At 42.4% G+C, this 22,368-nt stretch overlaps 1 protein-coding gene across 4 annotated transcripts in view; it reads left to right on the forward strand.

Annotated features, from left to right (window-relative positions):
• Window positions 1-22,368, forward strand: part of LOC148363025 (DENN domain-containing protein 2A) — a 63,057-nt gene that overhangs the window by 9,379 nt on the left and 31,310 nt on the right. For all 4 annotated transcript variants that reach the window (XM_088340615.1, XM_088340616.1, XM_088340617.1 and 1 more), the window contains exon 4: window positions 19,022-19,108. In XM_088340615.1, coding sequence (XP_088196741.1) covers window positions 19,023-19,108 — 86 coding nt within the window. In that variant the 5' untranslated portion in view covers window position 19,022. The remainder of the gene's footprint in view (window positions 1-19,021; window positions 19,109-22,368) is intronic.

The raw sequence follows: 22,368 nt of genomic DNA on the forward strand, positions 1-22,368 counted from the left end.
GGAAACAGGACCGAGTCAAAACCCACGTCTTGCGGGGCAGAGGTTCGTTGACGGACTGACAAACAAAGAGAGAGAGCACTGAGCTTAAATAGACGGAAAGCCAATCTGTCAGTGAGCCGCAGCTGGCGCCACACGGGCGGGGCCAATTGGGCGCCATGGCAACCGTGACAATATGTCAGTTTTTCTTTACTTTGTGGGCCACTTCAAACAAAAGTACTCTATAACCCCCCTGATTAGGAATAAATATTTGAGCAAAACACACACGTGGAAAAAGTCCAAGTCACTGAGGGATGGAGTGCCGTGACTCACGCACAAGTCGCTTCTTGACATCTGGCCACCACTGCACAGGAAGTGATGCATTTCTGGCATTGGCTTTTTTTTCAGCATCTGTGGTCAACACCAGCGCACGAGACATCATCGCCGATAGGACTCAAATTAATGTCCTCCATATGTGGTTTTTTTTGTTATGTTTTAACTCTCCACATAATACTGTACTATGAATTTATCAATACAGGATGCAGTTAACAATATCGACGATCGCTGCCAAAATGATAATATACGATGGTGTCCTAGCAAGTACTGCTGTGGTCGGATCTCGGAGGGTGCAGAATGTCATGATTACCGATGTGACGCAACTGTGCCCGCTCTTTCGGCGCCAACTGCCTCGGCTTCTGATTGGCTCCCTGTTCCTATACAAACCCACTCCCTTCTGTCACCTTTTGTCATTCCTGCTGAAATATGATGAACATCCATCTTTGCGAGCGCCTTGGGCTGTTGTGCTCCCTGTTAGCTAGCTAGCAAAAATGTTTGCTATGTCCTTTAAGTGCAGACGCTTTCTTATCACTCAGCCAAGCTAATCCATTTCTTTGGCTGATTTAGTCTGATTTTCTAACTACTTAGAACCTTTGATTTACAGTTTCATCGCACCAGCAAAAGGGCACTATGATTTAGGGACGGATAATTGTACCGCCTCCAAATAAGAGTTTAAAGGACCTAAAAAATGGTGGCTTTTGGAAGTTTACTGTGCAGGGATGGTTTAGAGAGGTTGAGATAAAGAGCCAAGAATCGTCTGCCTGGCCGTCTCCGGGACGGTCATAAAGGGGCTACAATCTTGTCACGGCTCGCTGGAGTGGAGACATTGTGTGTCAGAGTGGGTTTGTTGTTTATGTTGAAGCCAGGGGGGCTAAAGAACGCTCTACTGTGTCTACACCGTGTTGTAAAACCCAAATATATATAGAAATATACAAGATGAATACATTCTGTACCTATGATAATTACTTAACTTGTTCCAAACCCCTGGTATCCCTGGTAAAACATAAAATAAAATAGTGTACACATTTTAACAAAATAGTGCATAGTGAGAACAATTTATACGTAACATACTTGTATTTGTTTAAATAACATTAGAATTGAAAACACATTTAAAAGAAAAATGAAATTGTATATACCTTTAGAATGACATGATTTGAGTTGGTACGGTGGAGTAGCGGGTGGATACACAGAGGCGAGGAGAGAGCAGATTAGATTTAAAATCTGAATCTACTTGCAAAGATTGTCATAACTTTGAGACATTGTCGTTTTTTAATGTGGCAAGAGAAATTAAATGAAACTATTGCCAAGAAATCAACATATCAACGAGAGGCTAATTTTGCAGGTAACTACAGTTAGTTCCGATTGTTTGTTTCTTTACTACAAGACAAGAAAATATTCAAACATACGAAGAAGTGAATAAGGAATTGAGCATGTGCAAAAAAATCCCTCATGCCCCCGATAAGCAGGTAGTTCCCTTGCATGGCTGACGCTGCTATCGGTGTGTGAGTGTGTGTGTGACTGGGTAAGTGTGAAGCACATTGTAAAGTGCTTTGGGAGGTCTTCACTGACTTGAAAAGCACGATATAAATGCAGACCATTCATAATTGGAATGGGTGTACGTGAAATGCGAATTCTGATATTTTACAGGAGTAATTCAACCCTCCTGATCGGACTATAAGAAGGCTTTTGTTGTCATTTTAGAACATTATAAGAAAATAAGATTATGTTCTTGTCGTCATGAAATACATTTATCACGGTAATGTGTTTTTGTTTGTGTCATGAACCAGAACAGGATCAGGACCCAAACGTGTGATGTTACTCACACAAGCCTTTTATTTTACGGGAAATGGGGAGTCATGAACGTTAGGCAGCAGTTTGGCGTGAAATGATAGGAAGCCAGAGGCCGACGAGATCGATACCAATTGCCAGAGTTGCTATCGGACAGATGGGGTCGATACCGGACAGGACGGGACAGACAGGATAGATAATGAAACAGGATATCGAAAATAAACAGGACAAACTAGACGGGAACAAAAACTGGAAAGATATTAAACAGGAAAAAAATATAGGGGAACAATACCGGACAGGGAATAGCAACAGGAAAACAGGGCCGAGTCAAAACCCATGTCTTGCGGGGCAGGGGTTCGTTGATGAACTGATAAAGGAAAAATGAGAGCACTGAGGTTAAATAGACAGAAAGCCAATCCGTCAATGAGCCGCAGCTGGCGCCACACGGGCGGGGCCAGTTGGGCGCCATGGCAACCGTGACCGTTTGTTTATTTTTAAAATAATCCTTCCGTGGTTCTATGAAAGTTATTCAGAGAGTAATAATTTCCAAAATCTGTCAATTTTGAATGCATCATTGCTCCAATGCTAAAATATATATGAACAGATGATAATATATGATTCCGGTGTGGAAGAACCCATTGAGCATGTTAGGCATGTTGCACAATTTCTTCTTTTGACGCCATTGGAATGCCCAGATGTCCCAGTACTTTTGTCCTCGAGTGTGTCAGCCGGCAAGGCCCGTTTGTTTTTCTATTCTTTCCGGATCAAACGCAGTGACAGAAGGGCCGGAGGAGGCACCGACCCCTCGCGCCTCTTCCTTCCCTTACAGGAACTGCTCTTTGACAGGCACACAGCGGGGCGGGTGCTAGGGTGATCTCTTGTTGCCACGGCGACACTCTGAAAGAACTTGTCCTGCGGTGACGGCTAAAGATCCTCCAGATATGGCCGGGTATTGTGTTTCCGTCATCCTGACAGATGGTCATGGGTTCAGTCATGATCAAAAACACCCTAAGGTCTCACATGTGTATTCTTTTAAACATTACCTTGACCAGAGAATCATGCATGCTGATGATTTTTGTAGAAACTCGACAAATTCATTTCTAAAAGTTATTCTCTATAAAAGTGGCCGCACAACTTGTCTCCTCTCTTTGTGGTTCATGGATCCCTTAACCACTTGGGTCGTTGGGGCACCACTGAGGATGCAACTCTGGACATCTCTCTCCACTGGCCTGAGTTGTTGCAAAGTTGGCACCAGTCTATTCTTTGATGTTGTCGGTCCAGTTCTTTTGTGTCTTCTCCTGCCCCCTTGGACTGTGCCCTGGAGAATGATCTTGGACAGTCCTGATGAACTTGTGACGTGACCTTACCACTGAAGTTTCTGTCGGTGCAGAGTTGCCAACAGTTCTTTATAGGGTCCAATGTGCCACCTGTTGGTGTTGTGCACAGTTTTTTCACATGCCGATATCTATAAGTTTCCTGTAGCATCGCATCACCGTGGCCTGGATTTTCCTTTCCAGCTTTGCTGTGAGAGTCCATGTCTCGCAAGCATAGACGAGATGGAAGCAAACAGAGCTTGCATGAGTCTAAATCTGATGTCAGTGGAATGTTCTTGTCTCTCCGGATGGGTTCAAGTCTGGCAAGTGCGACTGTGGTTTGAGGAATCCGGGCTATGATTTTTGGTTCTGACCCTTCTTCTGATATGACAGCTCCAAGATATTTAAATTTCGTGACAAGTTCAAGCTTGCGGCATGGCGGTTGGGTGGTTAGCGTGCAGCCCACGGTGCGGAGGTTCAGAGTTTGATTCCAGCTACTGTGGCTTCTCTGTGCGCAGTTTGCGTGTTCTCCCTGCGCCACATTCCAAAAACGTGCATGTCGGGTTAATTTGCCAGTCCGAATTATACCTAGATTTGAATGAGCAAGTGTGTTGTCTGTCTATGTGTGCCCTGCTGGCAACCAGTTCAGGGTGTCCCCTGCCCACTGCCCAAAGACAGCTGGGATGGGCTACAGCACCCCCCGTGACCCTACTGAGGATAAGCAGTGCAAAAACGGATGAATGGATGGATGGATTGATAAGTTCTAGCTTTTGGTGGTTTATTGTGATGTTTGTGGTGATGCCGTGGGGATTGTGGGTCATTACTTTAGTTTTTTTCTGTGCTGATTTCCATGCTACACTGGGTCGAAGCTCTCTTTAATGTGCGCGAAGCACCAGAAGCTCGCCCATTGCAGGTCACATGACTCAGAATGTGTTTGGCTATCCAATTGTTTTGTAAACCTCAAAGACTTGCAGACACAAACATGGAACTATGTCTCAACCAATGAGGTCAACCACATAGTTAACTGCCGCTTACTAACAATGTGGATCTCTGTATTTTGAACACCACAATTTGATGATAATTGAACAATGGGTTAGGAATTTTCATCTTGGTCAGGGTTCTTGGTTCAAAATAACCAAGAATTAAACAACAAACTGCATGTTTTTTTTTCCCTGAACGCTTTGGTTTTTGTTATACAAGCTTCATTAAGTAAACAATTTTGATTTGACAGTGTGTAATAAATTACCAGTTGAGGTTTTTGTATCTCAAAATAGAGCTGACCCATATCAATTTGCTATGGAACACTACAGAAGCCCGGAAGATATGGATTCGAAAACAAATCGAAGCTTGATTCCAAATATCATCTTATGAGAAAGGTTATATTTCAGCCAGTGACGGGACATGAAAGCAGGTGTTAATCCCCATGAGCAACAACAAAAAAAGAGTGTGAGCTGGATACACCAGGAACGGCTGAACAAATACTATAACCGGTGTTGGTCAGAGCTGTCCAATCGGCTAACTTTAGCGGCTAGGGGAACCAATCACTAAAAAGGCTTGTAACCAGAATTTATCAAGCATCCAGACCCTTTATCATGGAATTTAAGGAAGCTCGCTTGCATTTGTTGAAGGCGAGTGACACTGATGGACGAAGCAGGAGAGGCTAACAAAAACGTTAGTGCCCAGCTACAATCCATAGCCTGCAGCCAAGTGAATAATGTGAGTGGCTCCCGAAGGAAACAGTAAAAAAAGTGGAAGATGCCTACATTGTGGTACTCTACAATGTTCTGATGTGGAAGAAGTTCAACACGTAGGACAAAGCAGGAGCATAGCCTGCAGCCAAGTGGCTAGAGATGTAAACAATGAAAAATGTGTCATGATTACTGATTCGGGGCACCTGCGGCTGCCCTGTTGGCGCCAACAGCCACGGGACCTGATTGGCCATTGGACTCTTTTTAAACTCCCGTCATCTGAAAGGAAGCCGTCAGACCGTCTGCGAACCTATGCTCTCAGCTAGGCAAGCTTTTGTACTCTCCGACATTATGCTGCCCTGTTTCCGGCCTGATACCTGTTGCCGACCTCTTTTCTGGACCTGTTTCTGTTTTGCTCCTCTGCCCCGGCCATCGACCTGTTTTTCTCGCTGCCAACGACTACCCTCGCTCGACACGGAAGTGCCACTACCGCGTTCGTGCTATCTGCTACCCGTGACCGACGATCATCGGATCGTGGATGCAAGCACTGTTCTCTTTCTGAGTAAAAACGGAGTCAAACGGACGTTATAGGGTCCCGTCTCCGCTCCTGGTTTGTGACAAAATGTCAATGATGCGTGAATCACACATCTCAGTGACCATCACATGTAGGGGTTATTTGGATAATGCCAGTGCCTGTTAAGTGCTAAAATCACCACAAGGACAAACTAACTTCACAAAATCCCATTTTGGCTGTCATACTAGTAAGATGGCGGGTAAACATGTCGACTTCTTCAAGTTGTGTAAGATAATTCCAAATGTCTAAAAAACATTGTGCCTACAGGTGTTTTTTGTTATCAGTTGAATCAGTCGTGTTTTATTTAAAGCAGGAGTCCCCAAACTTTTTCCTGTGAGGGCCACATAACTTTTGCCGTCTCTGATGAGGGGCCGGGGTCAGTTTGTAACAGAAAAAGTGTGACGATTGCAGGAGTGCCTAAATGTAAAAAAATATTGTACATCTCACAGGCAAAATAGATGGTAAATGTCAGTCTCACACGACACCATTTACTTGTTGACATTAAGAGTGATTTATTGAACACTCTCAGTCTCATTAAATCACATGAGGTCCTGTGAGAATTGCCCCAAACACCCTTCTCTGACTATGTCATCTAGTGGTGACATACTGGTACTTCACTTTTTCTGCTTACAAAACAACACCAAAATCCCAAAATATAACATTTTAACTAGTCAACAACCCTTGTTGCGCCGTATAAAATAGTTACTAACTAATAGTTAATAATAAAAATAGTTCATACCTAAGGAACATTTTATTGCAAAAGTCCAACTTTATTATCAAATACAAATACACATATATGAAAAAAAAAATCAAAATGCTTTCTGGTATTGTTCAGGGGGCCTGACCAAATGTGGAGGCGGGCTGCATCCGGCCCGCGGGCTGTAGTTTGGGGACCACTGATTTAAAGGAATGAAGTATTTCTACACCAGCAGGGCGTACAATACACAATACATACAATACACATTGCAGATTTAAATTCCTAATTTTGTGCCAATGCATTTTTTTTGTTGCTTTTTTATCCTGACGTGTGTACAATACTCTTGAACGCAGCTCAGAGTAAAGAAATAGGATAGTGAACATGCATTTATCCTCGGCCGAGCAGTCCAGTATCGGTTGCGGGGAAGAACGCTGCCATCTGGAAAGGAATGCGGCCATCTGGGTTCAAAGTGGACCTCAAATGTGGTCGCTGGCTTCTTTGATTTAGTCCCGCTTCGCCATATTGTGGGGAGCATTCCAAACAAAATGGGAAAAGGTTAACGCATGCTTTGCTAGGTTGGCTGTGCGGAGTGCGTACACCGCAATGTTTGATATGGAAACGTTGGAAGTCCTTTAAGTAATTCCAGACCCGTTTTTTGAGGGATTGAATACTTAGAACAGGCATGTCTAAGCGAAGGCCCGGGGGCCTTTTGCAGCCCGCTCCTTTTTTCTTAATTGTATGCCTTTATGGAACGTTGACAATGTAAATTTGTAATGTACAAAACAATCCCCCAAAACTTGTATTTATTCATTTATTCATTTAAGAAACCCCACCAAATGTCAAGAACCGGAACAGGAGGAGGACCCAGATGCGTGACTTTTCTCACATAAGCTTTATTTTACGGAAAATGGGGCAGTCATGCACGTTAACCCAAACACCAGTGATTCGGAGAACGCTGGGCGGAAGACGTAAGGCAACAGTCTGGCGTGGAACGACAGGAAGCCAGAGGCCGATGAGATCGATACCAATTGCACGAGCAGATATTGGATGGCGTCGATACCGGACAGGACTGGACCGACAGGATTGATATCAGGCACTGGAGACGCCGATAAGCAGGACGAGATAGACGGAAATGATACCAGACACGGGAGATCGAAATTAAACAGGGCAAACTAGACGGGAAACGCTACCAGACACTGGAGATCGATAACAAACAGAACAAAATAGCCGGGAAAAAAACTGGAGATAGATCTTAAAGGACAAAGTAGACAGGAAGGATACCGGACAGGAAACACAAGCAGGAGATCGAGTTACATCTTCTCACAGACGAGGAGTAGACTCCTCCTCCTTATCCTGACTCGATAACGAGTCAGGATAAGGACAATAAACAGGAGAAACTAGACGGAAACAAAAACTGGAGAAACTAACAAACAGGACAAAAACAGACGGAAACAAAACTGGAACCCGAAATTAAACAGGACACAAATAAATGGGAACAATACTGAACTTGAAATACCAACGGCAAAAGAGGACCGGGTCAGAACCCACGTCTTGTGGGGCAGAAGTTCGTTTGACGGGCTGACAACCGAAGCAAGAGAGCGCTGAACTTTATATAGACAGAAATCCAATCTCTCAACAAGCCGCAGCTTGCGCCCCACGGGCAGGGCCAATTAGGCGCCATGGCAACCATGACAAACAATTTGAATGTTAACTTGTCATTGTAGATTGAGATGATACTGTTACTGATGGTGGATGAGGACCCGAATGCAAACACAACATGCAGAATTATTGCAAGAGTTTATAATGGGGAAGCAGAAATAACAACATTTGCTTTGTAATAGGAGGGGGAAAAACCGATCAACAAAATATTCTGGAAAAGAAGATCTTCAGTCCAGAGTCGTGGCCAAATAGGTAATCATCTAGGTCCGCTGTGCAGCGATTAGTACAACCATTTCCCCTAGGTTGGCGCCCTTTAATCTATGGCGGGCCAGATTCTTACTTACGTCTGGTTTGAAGCTAGTAATTTTGTGAGAACTTTTTTTGTTCTCTGTTTGTGAATGCTAAGACTTGACACCAAAATTATAAACGCGACAAACATCATAAAAGTACTTCAAACTCGATTGTACTCTTCCCCGCTTGCTTATCTTGTGGATTTATAGCTAGGCATCCATTTTCTTTAATTGTTGGTTAGGATCACGGAGAAGTTGAATTTTTATCATATTTGAATGAAACACGAGGACAATCGCTAGCACTGTTGATGTGTTTTACTTAAAGAAATATCTTGTAGAATTTTGAGAACTGGGATTCTCCGTGGTAAACGGGGGCATTCCCAGAGAAACATGCTTAGCTCTCGATCGGTCTCGGTCCGTTTCCTCGGCTGTGGCAAATTTGGGTTGTGCCGAGGTCAAAACCGTCGAGTTAACACTCCGGAAGTGCACTTTCCCAAGCTCTCGCCTCATGGAGTTCCCTCGGGACGCTGGGTGGGAATGACAAAAATCTGTGTTTCAGTTCAGGCATTTAGGAGAGAAGTTGAAGGACTGTGAAGGGAGATCTGGTGGGAATTTGTAACAAGGAAGGGAAGCAGAGGAAGTTAGAAACGGGCTTGGAGGAGGAGAAATTTGATCTGGAGTCTAGAGGATAATGTTAGCAAGTAACCGAGTTGCATTGAGATCTGGACGTTTATTTTCAGGTTTTAACGTCTTGATCCAGAATACCCAAGTCTGAAAAAAGGAAACTCGGAATGTATGACAATTATCGGCCCTTAACTTACCAAACCAAAACAATAAAAAAGACCTGATAATTTGTCACTTGAAGGCCCGCTATAATTTTGAATAACACTACTTGTGAGAAATATTCCACATTTTATTAGTCCTCATTCAAACTAATCTTTACTATAGAAGTACTACAACACCTTGGTTGTTCTGCCTCTCAACCCCTCTGTAATGTGCAGGAAGATCGGAGGGTTTAGACAAAGGACTCTCTGTCACCTTAAATTTGGGAGTCAGCGTTTATCACCAGTTGCCGAACAGGGAGGTCGTTTTACACCAGTAGAAGGGTGTTCTGTTGTTTGGTGAGATTCGTCCGCCCTATCGACCATTTTATCGACCGCCCTATCGACTGTTCTATCGACCGTCCTATCAATCTTTCTATCGACCGCCCTATTGATCGTTCTATCGACCGCTCTATCGACCGTTCTATCGACCGCCTGACCGACCGCCCTATGGACCGCTCTATGGACCGCTCTATGGACCACTCTGTGGACCGCTCTATGGACCGCCCTATGGACCGCCCTATGGACCGCCCTATGGACTGTTCTATCTACAACTCCATTTACCACTCTATTCACCGCTTGATCCCTCTATATACTGCTCGACTGCTCTATGTATAACTCTATTTTTATATATTTCTCTCTATGTATCTCTTTATTTCTCTTTATATCTCTCTCTTGCTACGGATATCTGCCTTTCTATAATGCTCTCTATTTAGATCTCTATATATATCTCTCTACCTATATCTGTATTTCTATATCGCTCTATACTGTATACATATCCGTAGTTTCATATCTCCACTTATATCTGTATTGATATATATTTCATCCATGCATAAATTAATTTCTCTCTCTTTCTCTTTCTTCCTATGTATAACTTATTTTTATAGATCACTACACCTGTCTTTATGTATGACTATTTCTATCTGTATCTATATCCATACATATATGTAACCCACATTTCTATATCTATCTTTATCGCTATGTATACTAATTATATATATATATATATATATATATATATATATATATATATATCGTTGGCTCTTTCTATTTCTATAGTGGTACATATACCTACCCCATATTTCTATATGTCTCCATCTTTATCCCTATCTCTGTATGTATTTCCCTCTTTATATTTATCATTGCATTCATTTTTTGCTATATACCATGTCAAAATATTTCACCGGTTGTGCATCATGTCAAAATAAGAACCAGGCTGTGGAAATGTCTCAGCGCTTCAGTCTAGAATTATCTTCTAACACTGATCAATAAATTATCTCAAACATAATCAATCTCAGTTGGAAATTTTGCAAATTGAAGTGTCTGGGCATTGCCGATTGCGGTTGAATTTCGAAGCCCAGTTCCAAGGTTGGGCCAAAGAAAGAATGGTTAAGAGGAGGGGCCAAAACCCGTTGGCATGGGCCCCTAGCTTGTCGGAGCCAGTGGGATAATTGGGAGCAGGCTGAGGATGAGTTAAGGGATCTTTTCTTTTCTGACAGTCTGGAGGAGGAGTCCACTCCTCGTCTGTGAGAAGATGTAACTCGATCTCCAGGAAGAGATTTGTTTGTTCTGCCTAATAAATTTGTCCTCCTCTTCGTCTAAATCTTATCCTATACTTTGTGTTTTGTGATTTAGCTAGTATGCAACTCCAGTAGCTTTTGAGAACAAGAATTCTCGATAAGAATTTAGTTATGAAAGACCTTTGGTTACATTGGTTTGGAATGACACAGGTGCAAAGACTTCTCAGACGGTTTCTGTCTTTCTTGACATCTTTGCTGTACGTTCTTGTTTCTCTTATATTAATTATTTGGGACGATTTTTTTCTCCATTAATACATGATAAAATCATGCTTCTGAAGACCCTAACCAGTGTCTAAAACTCATGTCAAAAAGTTACCGGACCCCGGGGCAGACAAGTCTGAAAAGTTGCCTGCCCAGCCATAAAGTTGCCTGCCCCATTTTTCACAACTTGAAACACAATAAGATGACTAATCGCAAAAAAACCATTGTTGCAAAGTATTAAGGATTGATAATATAGAATATAACAGAACAACACTTTAAAATTAAGTTTATTATAAATCTACTAACATTCATTGCATGTATATGACATCGCTGTTTTCCAACTGCCATCAGTATGTACCTGTATTTACTCATCTTCAGTCATGCAATGTTTGCTACAAGCCACGTGAACTCCTCTTTCCACGATGCTTTTAATGTTTTGTCATCAATTTTGTTAACTTCTTTTGAATCTTTCTCCTGGGCTGAGGTTTTGTCTTGATTCCTAACCACTTTTCTTGTGTTCTCTTTGCGTCTACTTTGGAAAATGATATGCAAATGCACGACCTTATAACGCTCGGGAAAGTCCAGAAGCATGTTATTTGATGCAGGCCTCTGATTGGCTGCCAAGTATGCAAATTTCCAAACGAACCAAAATTTCCAAACCTAACAAAGATTTCGAAATCGGAATAAAGCAAACGTTTGATTTGGGGGAAAAAAATAACGAAATATTTTTTTTTACATTTTTTTTCTTGAAAAAATTGTCGGCCACCCGGGCGAAGACGTTTTGTAATTTGTAAGCCCGACGTAAAAGATACACGCCCTGGGCGTCCGGGGAGACATTATTTCAGACACTGCCATTACAAAAAACACCTGAAAAATATAAACAGAATCAAATCTATTTTTTTATATGTGTCTTTATTTATAACAATTACGATAGCATTGATTTGTTGACATTTGTATTTCTTTTTCCTTTGTCCATCAAATATAAGGTTACAATGAATTCAAAATCAGCAACTTTGATAAATAATCAAGAAAACATGCTACAGCTGTAGTAAAAATGTCTCCAAAAAGCAATGTTTTAGACATTAGAGCTTGACTTTATCAATCGGTCAATTCTTACTCCGTCATTAAAACAATAATGACAGGATATTGTTCATTCCGTATTATATTGAAGAATGTACATGTGTGTCACGGTTGCCCATTGTGCTTAATTGGCCCCGCCCGTTTGGCACCAGCTGCGGCTCGTTGACTGATTGGCTTCCCTCCTATTCAAGCTCAGTGCTTTGACTCACCCTTTGTGAGTCAGTCAACGAACCTCTGCACCCGCAAGACGTGTGTTTTGACTCTGTCCGGTATCCTGCTTGTGTATCCTGTCCGGTATCGATCCCGTCTGTCTCGTCCTGTTTGTTATCTGTCTCCAGTCTCCAGTGTTTGGTATCGATCCCGTGTGTCTCGTCCTGTCTGTTATCTTGCTACAAGTTCCAGTATCAGGTATCGTCCCTGTCTATCTCGTCCAGTTTGATATTGGTCTCCAGTGTCTGGTATCGTTCCCGTCTTTCTCATCCTGTCCGATACTTTTCGCCAGTCTCTGGTTTTGGTCCCGTCTGTCCGGTATCTGCTCCTGCATCTGGTATCGAACTCATCGGCCTCTGGCTTCCTGTTGTTCCTTCTGCCTTACTTCTTCCGTCTTTGTGTTAACGTGCATGACTGCCCCATTCCTGTATAATAAAGCTTTGGTGAGAAACGTTATGCATCTGGGTTCTCCTTCTGTTCTGGTTCTGACAATGTCATTATAAATGTGTTAACTTTTTGAAATACGTCACTTCTACAAGTCGTCCAGTACTTAATGCCTTGGCTAAGAAAAATATGTCACTCATTCTTATCAAGCGGCATTACACATTAATAGCTATAATCAATAAGGATACATATACAAATGGTACATGGGGCAAAGGTAAACTTTGGATAATTACGCCTGCTTGCATAGTAGGGCATGTGTATCAGATTTATAAGACAGAAATGATTTGCTTAAGGTGTGCTAAACATTAAACATATGTAAAATACACTTTTTGTGATTAGTACAGAAAAGTAACATGTAGTGTCGCGATTAAGACAAACATTTGCAAACCTGGTTGGGCTGCTTACAATCTCAATCAAATCATTGTTAATGCACAAATACCCACTGGGGTATGATAAAAATCGATATTTTCAAAACAAAACCAAACTTAATGTACTTGTCAAGAACCAGAATTGGATCAGAACCCAAATGCGTGACGTTTCTCACACAAGCCTTTTATTTTACGGGAAATGTGGAGTCATGCACGTTAGGCAGGGGTCTGGCGTGGAAAGACAGGAAGCCAGAGACTGACGAGATCAATACCAATTGCTCGAGCAGATATCGGACAGATGGGGTCGATACCGGACAGGACGGGACAGACAGGATTGATATTGAAACAGGATATCGAAATTAAACAGGACAAACTAGATGGGAACGAAGACTGGAGAGGATAATAAACAGGACAAAAATAGACAGGATTAAAACTAGAAACCGATATTAAACAGGACACACTAAATGGGAACAATAACAGACAGGAAATACCAACAGGATCGAGTCAGAACCCACGTCTTGCGGGGCAGAGGTTCGATGACGGACTGACAAACAAAGAGTGAGAACAGTGAGCTTAAAAAGGCAGGAAGCCAATCTGTCAATGAGCCGCAGCTGGCGCCGCACGAGCGGGGCCAATTGGGCGCCATTGCAACGGTGTCAGTACTCTCTAAATTTCAGCAGCCCGTACAATCACGACAGCCTGCACACATCCTGAGCCATGTGACACATGACTGAAAGGTAGAGAAGAAACACGACCAAGTTCTGGTCCTACTTCTAAAGAACGACTTGCTATTTGTACTTGCTAACGTTCTGAAGCAATTACAATCTCAAACAGAAGGTAGACATGCAATTCATTGTGGCCGAGCTGTCCAGTGCCCCATGCTCATTATGAAAAAGTTTTGAGGAGACATGACCAAGTTGTGCTACTACTTCTATAGAAAATCAATATATAGTCTGATAAGGAACATAAATGCTTCAAATCTCTAATAGGTAGTGTAAACCGACCGTCAAGTGACTCATCAGCGAGTTTTTTGTTTTTCTATCGGGTCGATAACTGTGACTTCATATTTTTGTCATGATTATTGACGTGAAGCACCCGTGCCCACTCATCTGATTGGCTCCTTGTCACTATTTGAACCCAGTCCTGTCGGTCCCCTGTTGTCAGTCCGTCTGCGCACCTCAGGTGTTGACTAGGCAAGCCTTTTTTGACCCTGACTCCAACCTGTCTGGTTTTTGCTACTGTCTGTCTCCGGCTACGCAATTGGGTCCTGTTTCCGTTCTGGTCCTGATAATTTTGCCTTAATCGTTTCAATAAATATCATGATCCCTTTCATATTACAACAGAAAGCGCACATCACATCTGGACAACACTGCTATTAATAGCTTTGGACTCATTCCATCAATGGATGAATGCATCACGTCCGAATAAACGACCTCCTTCCAATCACGCGCACATCCGAGAGTCATAGAGTTGTGGCCTGATTGGCTCCCGGCCAGAACCGTGCTATGAAATCAGCTTGGGAAAGCAGCAGGGGCCCCTGAACAGGACAGAGACCCAACCAGAGAGGCTAAAGGACTGACGGAGACTGCTGAGCCCGGATAAAATTCCATTGTTTACCTTCCCCTTCTATGCGTCCCTTCCTTTACGATGCGGCCTTCCCTCGCTCTTTCTCCAGGAAACGGTGGGCGAGAAAAACTGCGGGATAGTCGATAGCAGACAAAAGAAATGGCCCAGGCAAAAAGTAGGAAGAATCTGGTCCTCTTTATTTTAGTGTGGGCGCAAATGCTTTTACCGTCCATACCGGGTTTCATGTTACTCCACATGTATTATTTAAATACGTCAAACCAAACTTATTTTTGCTTTCCACTGAGACGGAAAGCGCTCAATCGCAGCCAGCGACTTTTGTCCTTTTTTGGAATGTATAATGCACGGACAAGAGCACAAGTTTGGGGGTGGGGGGTGGCAGACTAATGAAGTCACTTATAGCAGTTCCTGCAGGGCTGGATGGTGTGACAGAGTTTTAGGTCTTCATAAAAAGCAGCTGTTGGAGAGAGAGGTCGATAAAGCCGGCTACAGATCACAGCGTGGGAATTTCTTAAACAGCAGATCTTGTTGTCTTTTAATTAAATAATGAGAAGGTGGTACTGGAAAACGATTTTGTCAACTTATTTGTGTCACGGTTGCCATGGTGCCCAATTGGCCTAGCCCGTGTGGCGCCAGCTGCGGCTCATTGACAGATTGGCTTTCCGTCTATCTAAGCTCAGTGCTCTCATTTTTACGTTGTCAGTCTGTCAACGAACCTCTGCCCCGCAAGACGTGGGTTTTGACTGTCCTGTTTCCCTGTTGGTATTCCCTGTTTGGTATTGTTCCCGCTTATTTTTGTCCTGTTTAATATCGGTTTCCAGTTTCGTTCCCGTCTATTTTTGTCCTGTTTATTCTCTCCAGTTTTCATTCCCGTCTAGTTTGTCCTATTTATTTTCGATATCCTGTTTCATTATCTATCCTGTCTGTCCCGTCCTGTCTGGTATCGACCCCATCTGTCCGATATCAACTCAGGCAATTGATATCAATCTCGTCGGCTCCTGGCTTCCCATTATTTCACGCCAGACTGCTGCCTAACGTGCATGACTCCCCATTTCTCGTAAAATAAAAGGCTTGTGTGAGTAACGTCACGTGTTTGGGTCGTGATCCTGTTCTTGTTCATGACAGATTTGATTGCACTTTTTTAATGACTTTTAATGCTTTACCTGTGCGTTGTAGTTTTCCCTTATTCTTTCTAGTAAAATATAAAAAAAATAATTGAGCATAATTATTTTCCAATGAACTAAATTTTACTTTGAACATTTTTTATGTCTCCTATAATACTTCAAGGGGAAAAACGTGTTTTTTTCATGGAGGTGCTTCATCTCAATTTTTTTTTTAACCAAAACTATCTACCCACACTAACTTCTAATCAAATTTAGTAAAACCCCCGGGATACAACATGTACCCGTTTTGTTGAAATTGTCACATGGTGGGGGATAATAGAGTTTCAAAACTTGATAATTGTATAGATATTAAACATGATTAACAAAATAGTATACAGTAAGAACTATATATGTATATTGTTATACAAAATTAGAAATAAATACACATTTGAAGAAAAAAATGCATTTTACGTTGGTGATGTGACTTAGGCTGGTAGAGTGTAGTTAAAGGGTGGATGCAGGGGGGCGGAGAGGGCGGATTTAAATCAAATTTGATTTGAAAACTTCCACATTGGAGGATTGTCGTGCGTTTGGAAGACTCGATTTAATTGCTTCCTTATTCTTAATAACAGTCCGAGTCATTTATTGGCTACAGTAATATTACTTAGAGAGGGTAATAATTCTTGTGGATTATTCAAATCAATTGATAATCACAATCTTAGTTTCCATGGTTATTGTGTTTTTTCTTCTCCCATTGGCATCACTGCAGCACCTTAAATCAAATTTGCATGCAGCATTCTGAACTGAACAAAGAGAGAGAAAGGCATAGTGGGAAGGAGTTCAGCCAATAGCATGTGGGCATCACGAAGATGCAGTGACGTCAATCAATAGCAGACAGACATTGCAGAGACATGATGTATGTAACTCTCACAGCCATACACACAACCACCGCAATGTTTGAATTGGTATATTTTTGGGTACGCAAAATAATTTGTTGCAGCAAGTGTATAAATCCATTATTTCATTAAAATAAAATTAGACACATAAAATAATTATCAACAGGTCAATTTCAAGATGATATAAATGAAACCAATTTCAAATACTTTTCATAGATTTACACTTTATTGGTGAGGACATTTGAAACCATGTCTCAATTTTTTCATTTAAAAAAAAAAGTTTTTTAATAGTTGTACAAATGTTTTCCGATTGTTGTAAACTCACACTTTTGGGTTGCAAATTCCCTCAAAGTTGTTATTGTCCCCAGCAGATGGCTTCCCAAGCATTTTCTGCATTGTTATGGTATCCACCATAGCATCAGATATTCACAGGGCGTTTCCTAAGCCGTAAAACTGGCCAATCGGAAAAATCTGAAGCTTCCCCCAAATGGGAATTAGTCCCGTCCTACACATGTTAAAACTCGTTTTATTCATTTATCCTCAAGTGTGTTCAAAAACTTTTACAGCACGACTCTATTGAAAGCAGGGTCATATGGGCCAACAATAAAATCTGGATTTTTATTAGTCAGTCTGGATGATTAGGGTTGCATTTAACTGTTTAAAACATTTATTGCAAAACGTTCCGACATAAAGTTTTTTAAATGCTTCTTTTTGGTTCTGTAGTAAATTTAAAGGAGACTTATCCTGTGACGTATGAAACTTTCTCACTATAAACTAAATGTCATGATTACCGATCTGAATTACCTGTGCCAGCTCATTTGGCACCAACCGCTGCGGGCTCTGATTGGCTCCCTGTCCGTATTCAAACCCAGTCCTGTCACTCTCCTGTTGTCAGTCCGTCTGCGAACCTCTGTTGATACAAGGCAAGCCTTTTTTTAACCCTGATTCCCGCCTGTTCCCTTTTTGCGCCCGTTTGTCCCCAGCTACGACCTATTTTGATCCCGACCACATCTACTCCCCGTCCCGGCTTACGACCCATTTTTGATCGCGACTACATGTTGGAATTGCAATGGTTTTCTTTTATTTGAGTTAATTTGATGGCAAGGAAAAGCTTCCTGTGTAGAGTTTGCATGTTCTCCCCGTGCTTGCATGGGTTTCCTCCGGGCACTCCGGTTTCATCCCACATTTCAAAAACATGCATGTCAGGTTAATTGGTCGCTTCAAATTGTCCCTAGATGTAAATGAGCGGGTGAGTTCTCTGTATCTGAGTGCCCTGGGACTGGCTGGCAACCAGTTCAGGGTGTCCCCTGCCCACTGCCCGAAGATAGCTGGGATGGGCTCCAGCACCCTCGCGACCCTACTGAGGATAAACGGTGCAGATAATGGATGGATGGATGATGGCAAGGATTCAAACCTTGAAGTCTGATGCCTTGTTAATGAAAAACCACTGGCGTTCTGCACAAGATGTATTCAAAGAGACACAACTGGAACTTTCTGTCAAGACCAGAACGGAGACAGGACCCACTTGCGTTACGTTTCTCTCAGTTTTATTGGAAAAAAGGAAAGGGTTGCACCCATGATCCGGTGATCGCTGGGCTCGGGAAGCAGGTCGCTCTGAACGCGGAAGTGGGACTTCCGTGGCAAGCGATGGCGATGTCGGGAACCAAAAAAAACGGGTCAGTAGCTGGGACAGGAGAGCAAAAATGTGGTCGGGTTGGGAACGAGTCGTAAGCCAGGAGAGGAGAGTAGAAGTGGTCAGGATCAAAAACGGGTCGAAGCCGGGAGCAAAAAACAGGTGGGAGTCAGGGTCGAAAAAGGCTTGCCTAGTGTTCACTGAGGTTCACAGACGGACTGACAAAAAGGAACAGATATTAGTAGCTTTAAATAGGGACAGAGAGCCAATCAGAGTCCGAGGCAGTTAGCACTAAAGGAGCGGGCATGGGTGATGCATATCGGTAATCATGACACTTTCACATAGTAAAAGAAGAAAAGAACAGACAAGCAATTGGAACTGTCAAATATTCTATAAGAAAAGGGTTTTTTTTCAGTTATGTTCCTGAAATTACTGCTGTAAAATGACATTTTCCAAACACACTTTAATTGGGTGGAGCATGAAAACCTGCTGGAATCCTCACGGAAGAGTAATTCAAACAAAACACTTACTTTACTATGTTTGAGTGGCCAAATCTCCAAAAAGTGGATTCAGCAAGCTATGTCTCCTTTAACCGAATAAAACGGATAGGGCAAAAATCCTCCATTTGAATTCCTACCTATCATTGACATTTCATGTCTCTTTAGTATTCCCTGCTGGTGCTCACCCGACTCTTAACCCCTCCAATCTTTATTGTGATCTTGTTGTATGGTTGTCAAATACGACCTGTTTATTTTCCGTTTCCCTTGTCGGCTTGTGCAGGATGCCAGCTGCTAGCACAATGACTGGTGGGAGGGCGCTGCTGCTCTGTACAAACACTGACAACAGTATCTACCAATCAGTCAACGGGTAAGTCTTTTTCTTCATCAAGTTTGAAAAAATTGTCATTGAAGACAGAGAGAGGTCATCTTATGCCTAAAATCTAGGTGTGCACGATAACCCTTTCTTACCGGTACAGGCTGACTGATAAAATCCTTCATGTAAAATCCAATTATTATTGTTGTTGTCATTTATTTATTCTGAATATCCATCACAAGCAGTGCAGGGTCTGCTGATCATTGTCAAAGAATTTGGGGAAATGGAAACATAAAATTAGAAAAAACAAAAATGAGGAAAATGAGAAGAAACAAAGCTTATTAGCTCTCACTCCTTCACAAAATTAAAACAAATATAAATATATGTACATACAGTGAAGAAAATAAGTATGGAGCTATTTCTCCCACTTAGAAATCATGGAGGGGTCTGAAATTTTCATCGTAGGTGCATGTCCACTGTGAGAAAGAAACTAAAAAGAAAAATCCAGAAATCACAATGCATGATTATTTTAACGATTTATGTGTGTGATATAACTGCAAATAAGTATTTGAACACCTGAGAAAATAAATGTTAATATTTGTTACAGTAGCCTTTGTTTGCTATGACAGAGATCAAACGTTTGCTGTAGTCTTTCCCCAGGTTTGCATACACTGCAGTAGGGATCTTGGCCCACTCCTCCACAGAGAAGTTCTCTAGATCAGTCAGGTTTCTGGGCTGTCGCCGAGAAACACTGAGTTTGAGCTCCCTCCCAATTTTTTCGATTGGGTTCAGGTCTGGAGACTGGCTGGGCCATGCTAGAACCTTGATATGCTTCTTCTGGAGCCACTCCTTGGTTTTTCTGGCTGTGTGCTAAGGGTCTTTGTCGTGTTGGAAGACCCAGCCATGACCTATCTTCAATGATCTGACTGAGGGAAGGAGGTTGTTCCCCAAAATTTCACAAGAAACGACCCCAGTCATCCTCTCCTTAATGCGGTGCACTCGTCCTGTCCCATATGGAGAAAAACACCCCCCAAAGCATGATGCTACCACCCCCATACTTCACAGTAGGGATGGTGCTCTTCGCCTTGTAATCTTCATTCTTCTTCCTCCAAACACGATTAGTGGAATTATGACCAAAAAGTTCTATTTTGGTCTCATCTGACCACAAAACCTTCTCCCATGACTCTGTATAATCCAGATGGTCATATGCAAACTTAATACGGGCCTTGACATGTGTTGGTTTAAGCAGGGGAACCTTTCATGCCATGCATGATTTTAAATCATGACGTTTTAGAACGGTGGTCCCAGCTCTTTTCAGGTCAATGACCAACTCCTGTCGTACAGTTCCGGGCTGATTCCTCACCTTTCTTAGAATCATCGAGACCCCACGAGGTGGTATCTTGCATGGGGCTCCACCTCGATTGAGATTGACCGTCATGTTTAGCTTCTTCTATTTTCTAATGATTCCTCCAACAGCGGACCTTTTTTCACCAAGCTGCTTGGCAATTGCTCTGTAGCCCTTTCAAACCTTGTGGAGGTGTCCAATTTTGTCTTTGGTATCTTTGGACAGCTCTTTGGTCTTCACCATTTTACAAGTTAAGTCAAGTCAAGTCAAGTCATTTTTATTTGTATAGCCCTAAATCACGAAGAGTCTCAAAGGGCTTCACAGATTGTTACACTATATTACACAAACTATTTTCAACCGACAAGAGGAGTAGGTTATTCGTATGCAATGGAGTAGAAGTGAGTTTTAAGTTTAGATTTAAACATTTCCACTGAGGTTGCAGATCGAATCTCAGGGGGAAGAGCATTCCACAGCACCGGTGCCCGGATGGAGAACGCTCTCGAACCAGCAGAAGACTTCTTTGCTCTCGGGATCATCAGAAGACCAGCACTCTCAGATCGTAGGCTTCGGACCGGGACATAGTGGCAGATCAGATCTGAAAGATAAGAGGGAGCAAGTCCATGTATGATTTTGTACAATACTAAGAGAACTTTGAAGTCACATCTTTGGCTAACTGGGAGCCAATGCAGGTTAGCCAAAATCGGTGTTATGTGATCGTACTTTTTTGTCCTAGTTAAAAGCCTCGCTGCGGCATTTTGTACTAGCTGAAGAGACTTGATTCTGGACTTCGAGAGACCGGAGAGTAGTGCATTGCAGTAATCGAGACGGGAGGTAACAAATGCATGAATTATTGTTTCCGCATCAGACTGAGACAGTATTGAACGGATTTTAGCAATGTTGCGAAGATGGAAGAAGGCAGTTCTAGTAATTTGCTTTACATGCATCTCAAAGGATAGATCAGGGTCAAATATGACACCTAAATTTTTAACTGAGTCACTCTGTGTGATGTGACATTTGTCAATGTTCACAGCAGTTTTTGAGAATAAGTCCCGGCATTTAGAAGGACCAATGACTAACATTTCGGTCTTTTCAGAGTTAAGACGCAAGAAATTGAGTGACATCCACTCTTTTATCTCAGTGAGACAGGCCTCCAAATTTCCACAGTTTAGTGTGGAAGATTCCTCCAACGGAAGATATAGTTGAGTGTCGTCTGCGTAGCAATGGAAGCTGATATTGTACTTGCGAATAATATCACCTAATGGAAGCATGTAAATGTTGAAAAGTAGGGGGCCGAGCACTGAACCCTGCGGAACACCGCAGGTAACATTAAAGGGCTCAGATGTCGTTTCACCATATTTAACACAGTGCGTCCTATCTGAGAGGTAGGATTTGAACCACGAGAGGACGGCTCCTGAGAGACCAATCCATTTTTCCAACCGTTCTAGTAGGATATTGTGGCGCACTGTGTCAAAAGCAGCACTAAGATCCAGCAGCAGCAAAAGTGATGAAGCGCCAGAATCCATTGACATTAGGAGATCATTTGTTACCTTGATCAGAGCTGTCTCAGTAGAGTGGTTAGCCCTGAATCCTGATTGCATGGATTCAAAAAGGTTATTCTCCGATATGAAAGCATTCAGCTGCTGTGCAACTACTCTTTCGAGTACTTTAGAGAGGAAAGGTAGGTTTGACACAGGTCTGTAATTACTTAATATTTCTGGATCAAGGTTGGGTCGTTTCAGTGTGGGTTTAATAACGGCGGACTTAAAAGCTGCTGGAACTACACCTGAGGAGAGTGATGTATTTATAATATTTAGAACTGAAGGCCCAAGGACGCTAGAAAGACTTTTAATAAGTGAACCTGGGAGCGGGTCGAACTGGCAAGTTGTCGGTTTGGCCGCATTCACCACTTGTTTGAGATCATCAAGTGACAGTTCACTAAAACCGGCCATTTTCCCAGGGCAGCCACCCT

Source organism: Urocampus carinirostris, chromosome 7 (assembly GCF_059441175.1).
Source record: "Urocampus carinirostris isolate Australia breed hairy pipefish chromosome 7, RoL_Ucar_1.0, whole genome shotgun sequence".
In the NCBI taxonomy this organism is placed as follows: domain Eukaryota; kingdom Metazoa; phylum Chordata; class Actinopteri; order Syngnathiformes; family Syngnathidae; genus Urocampus; species Urocampus carinirostris.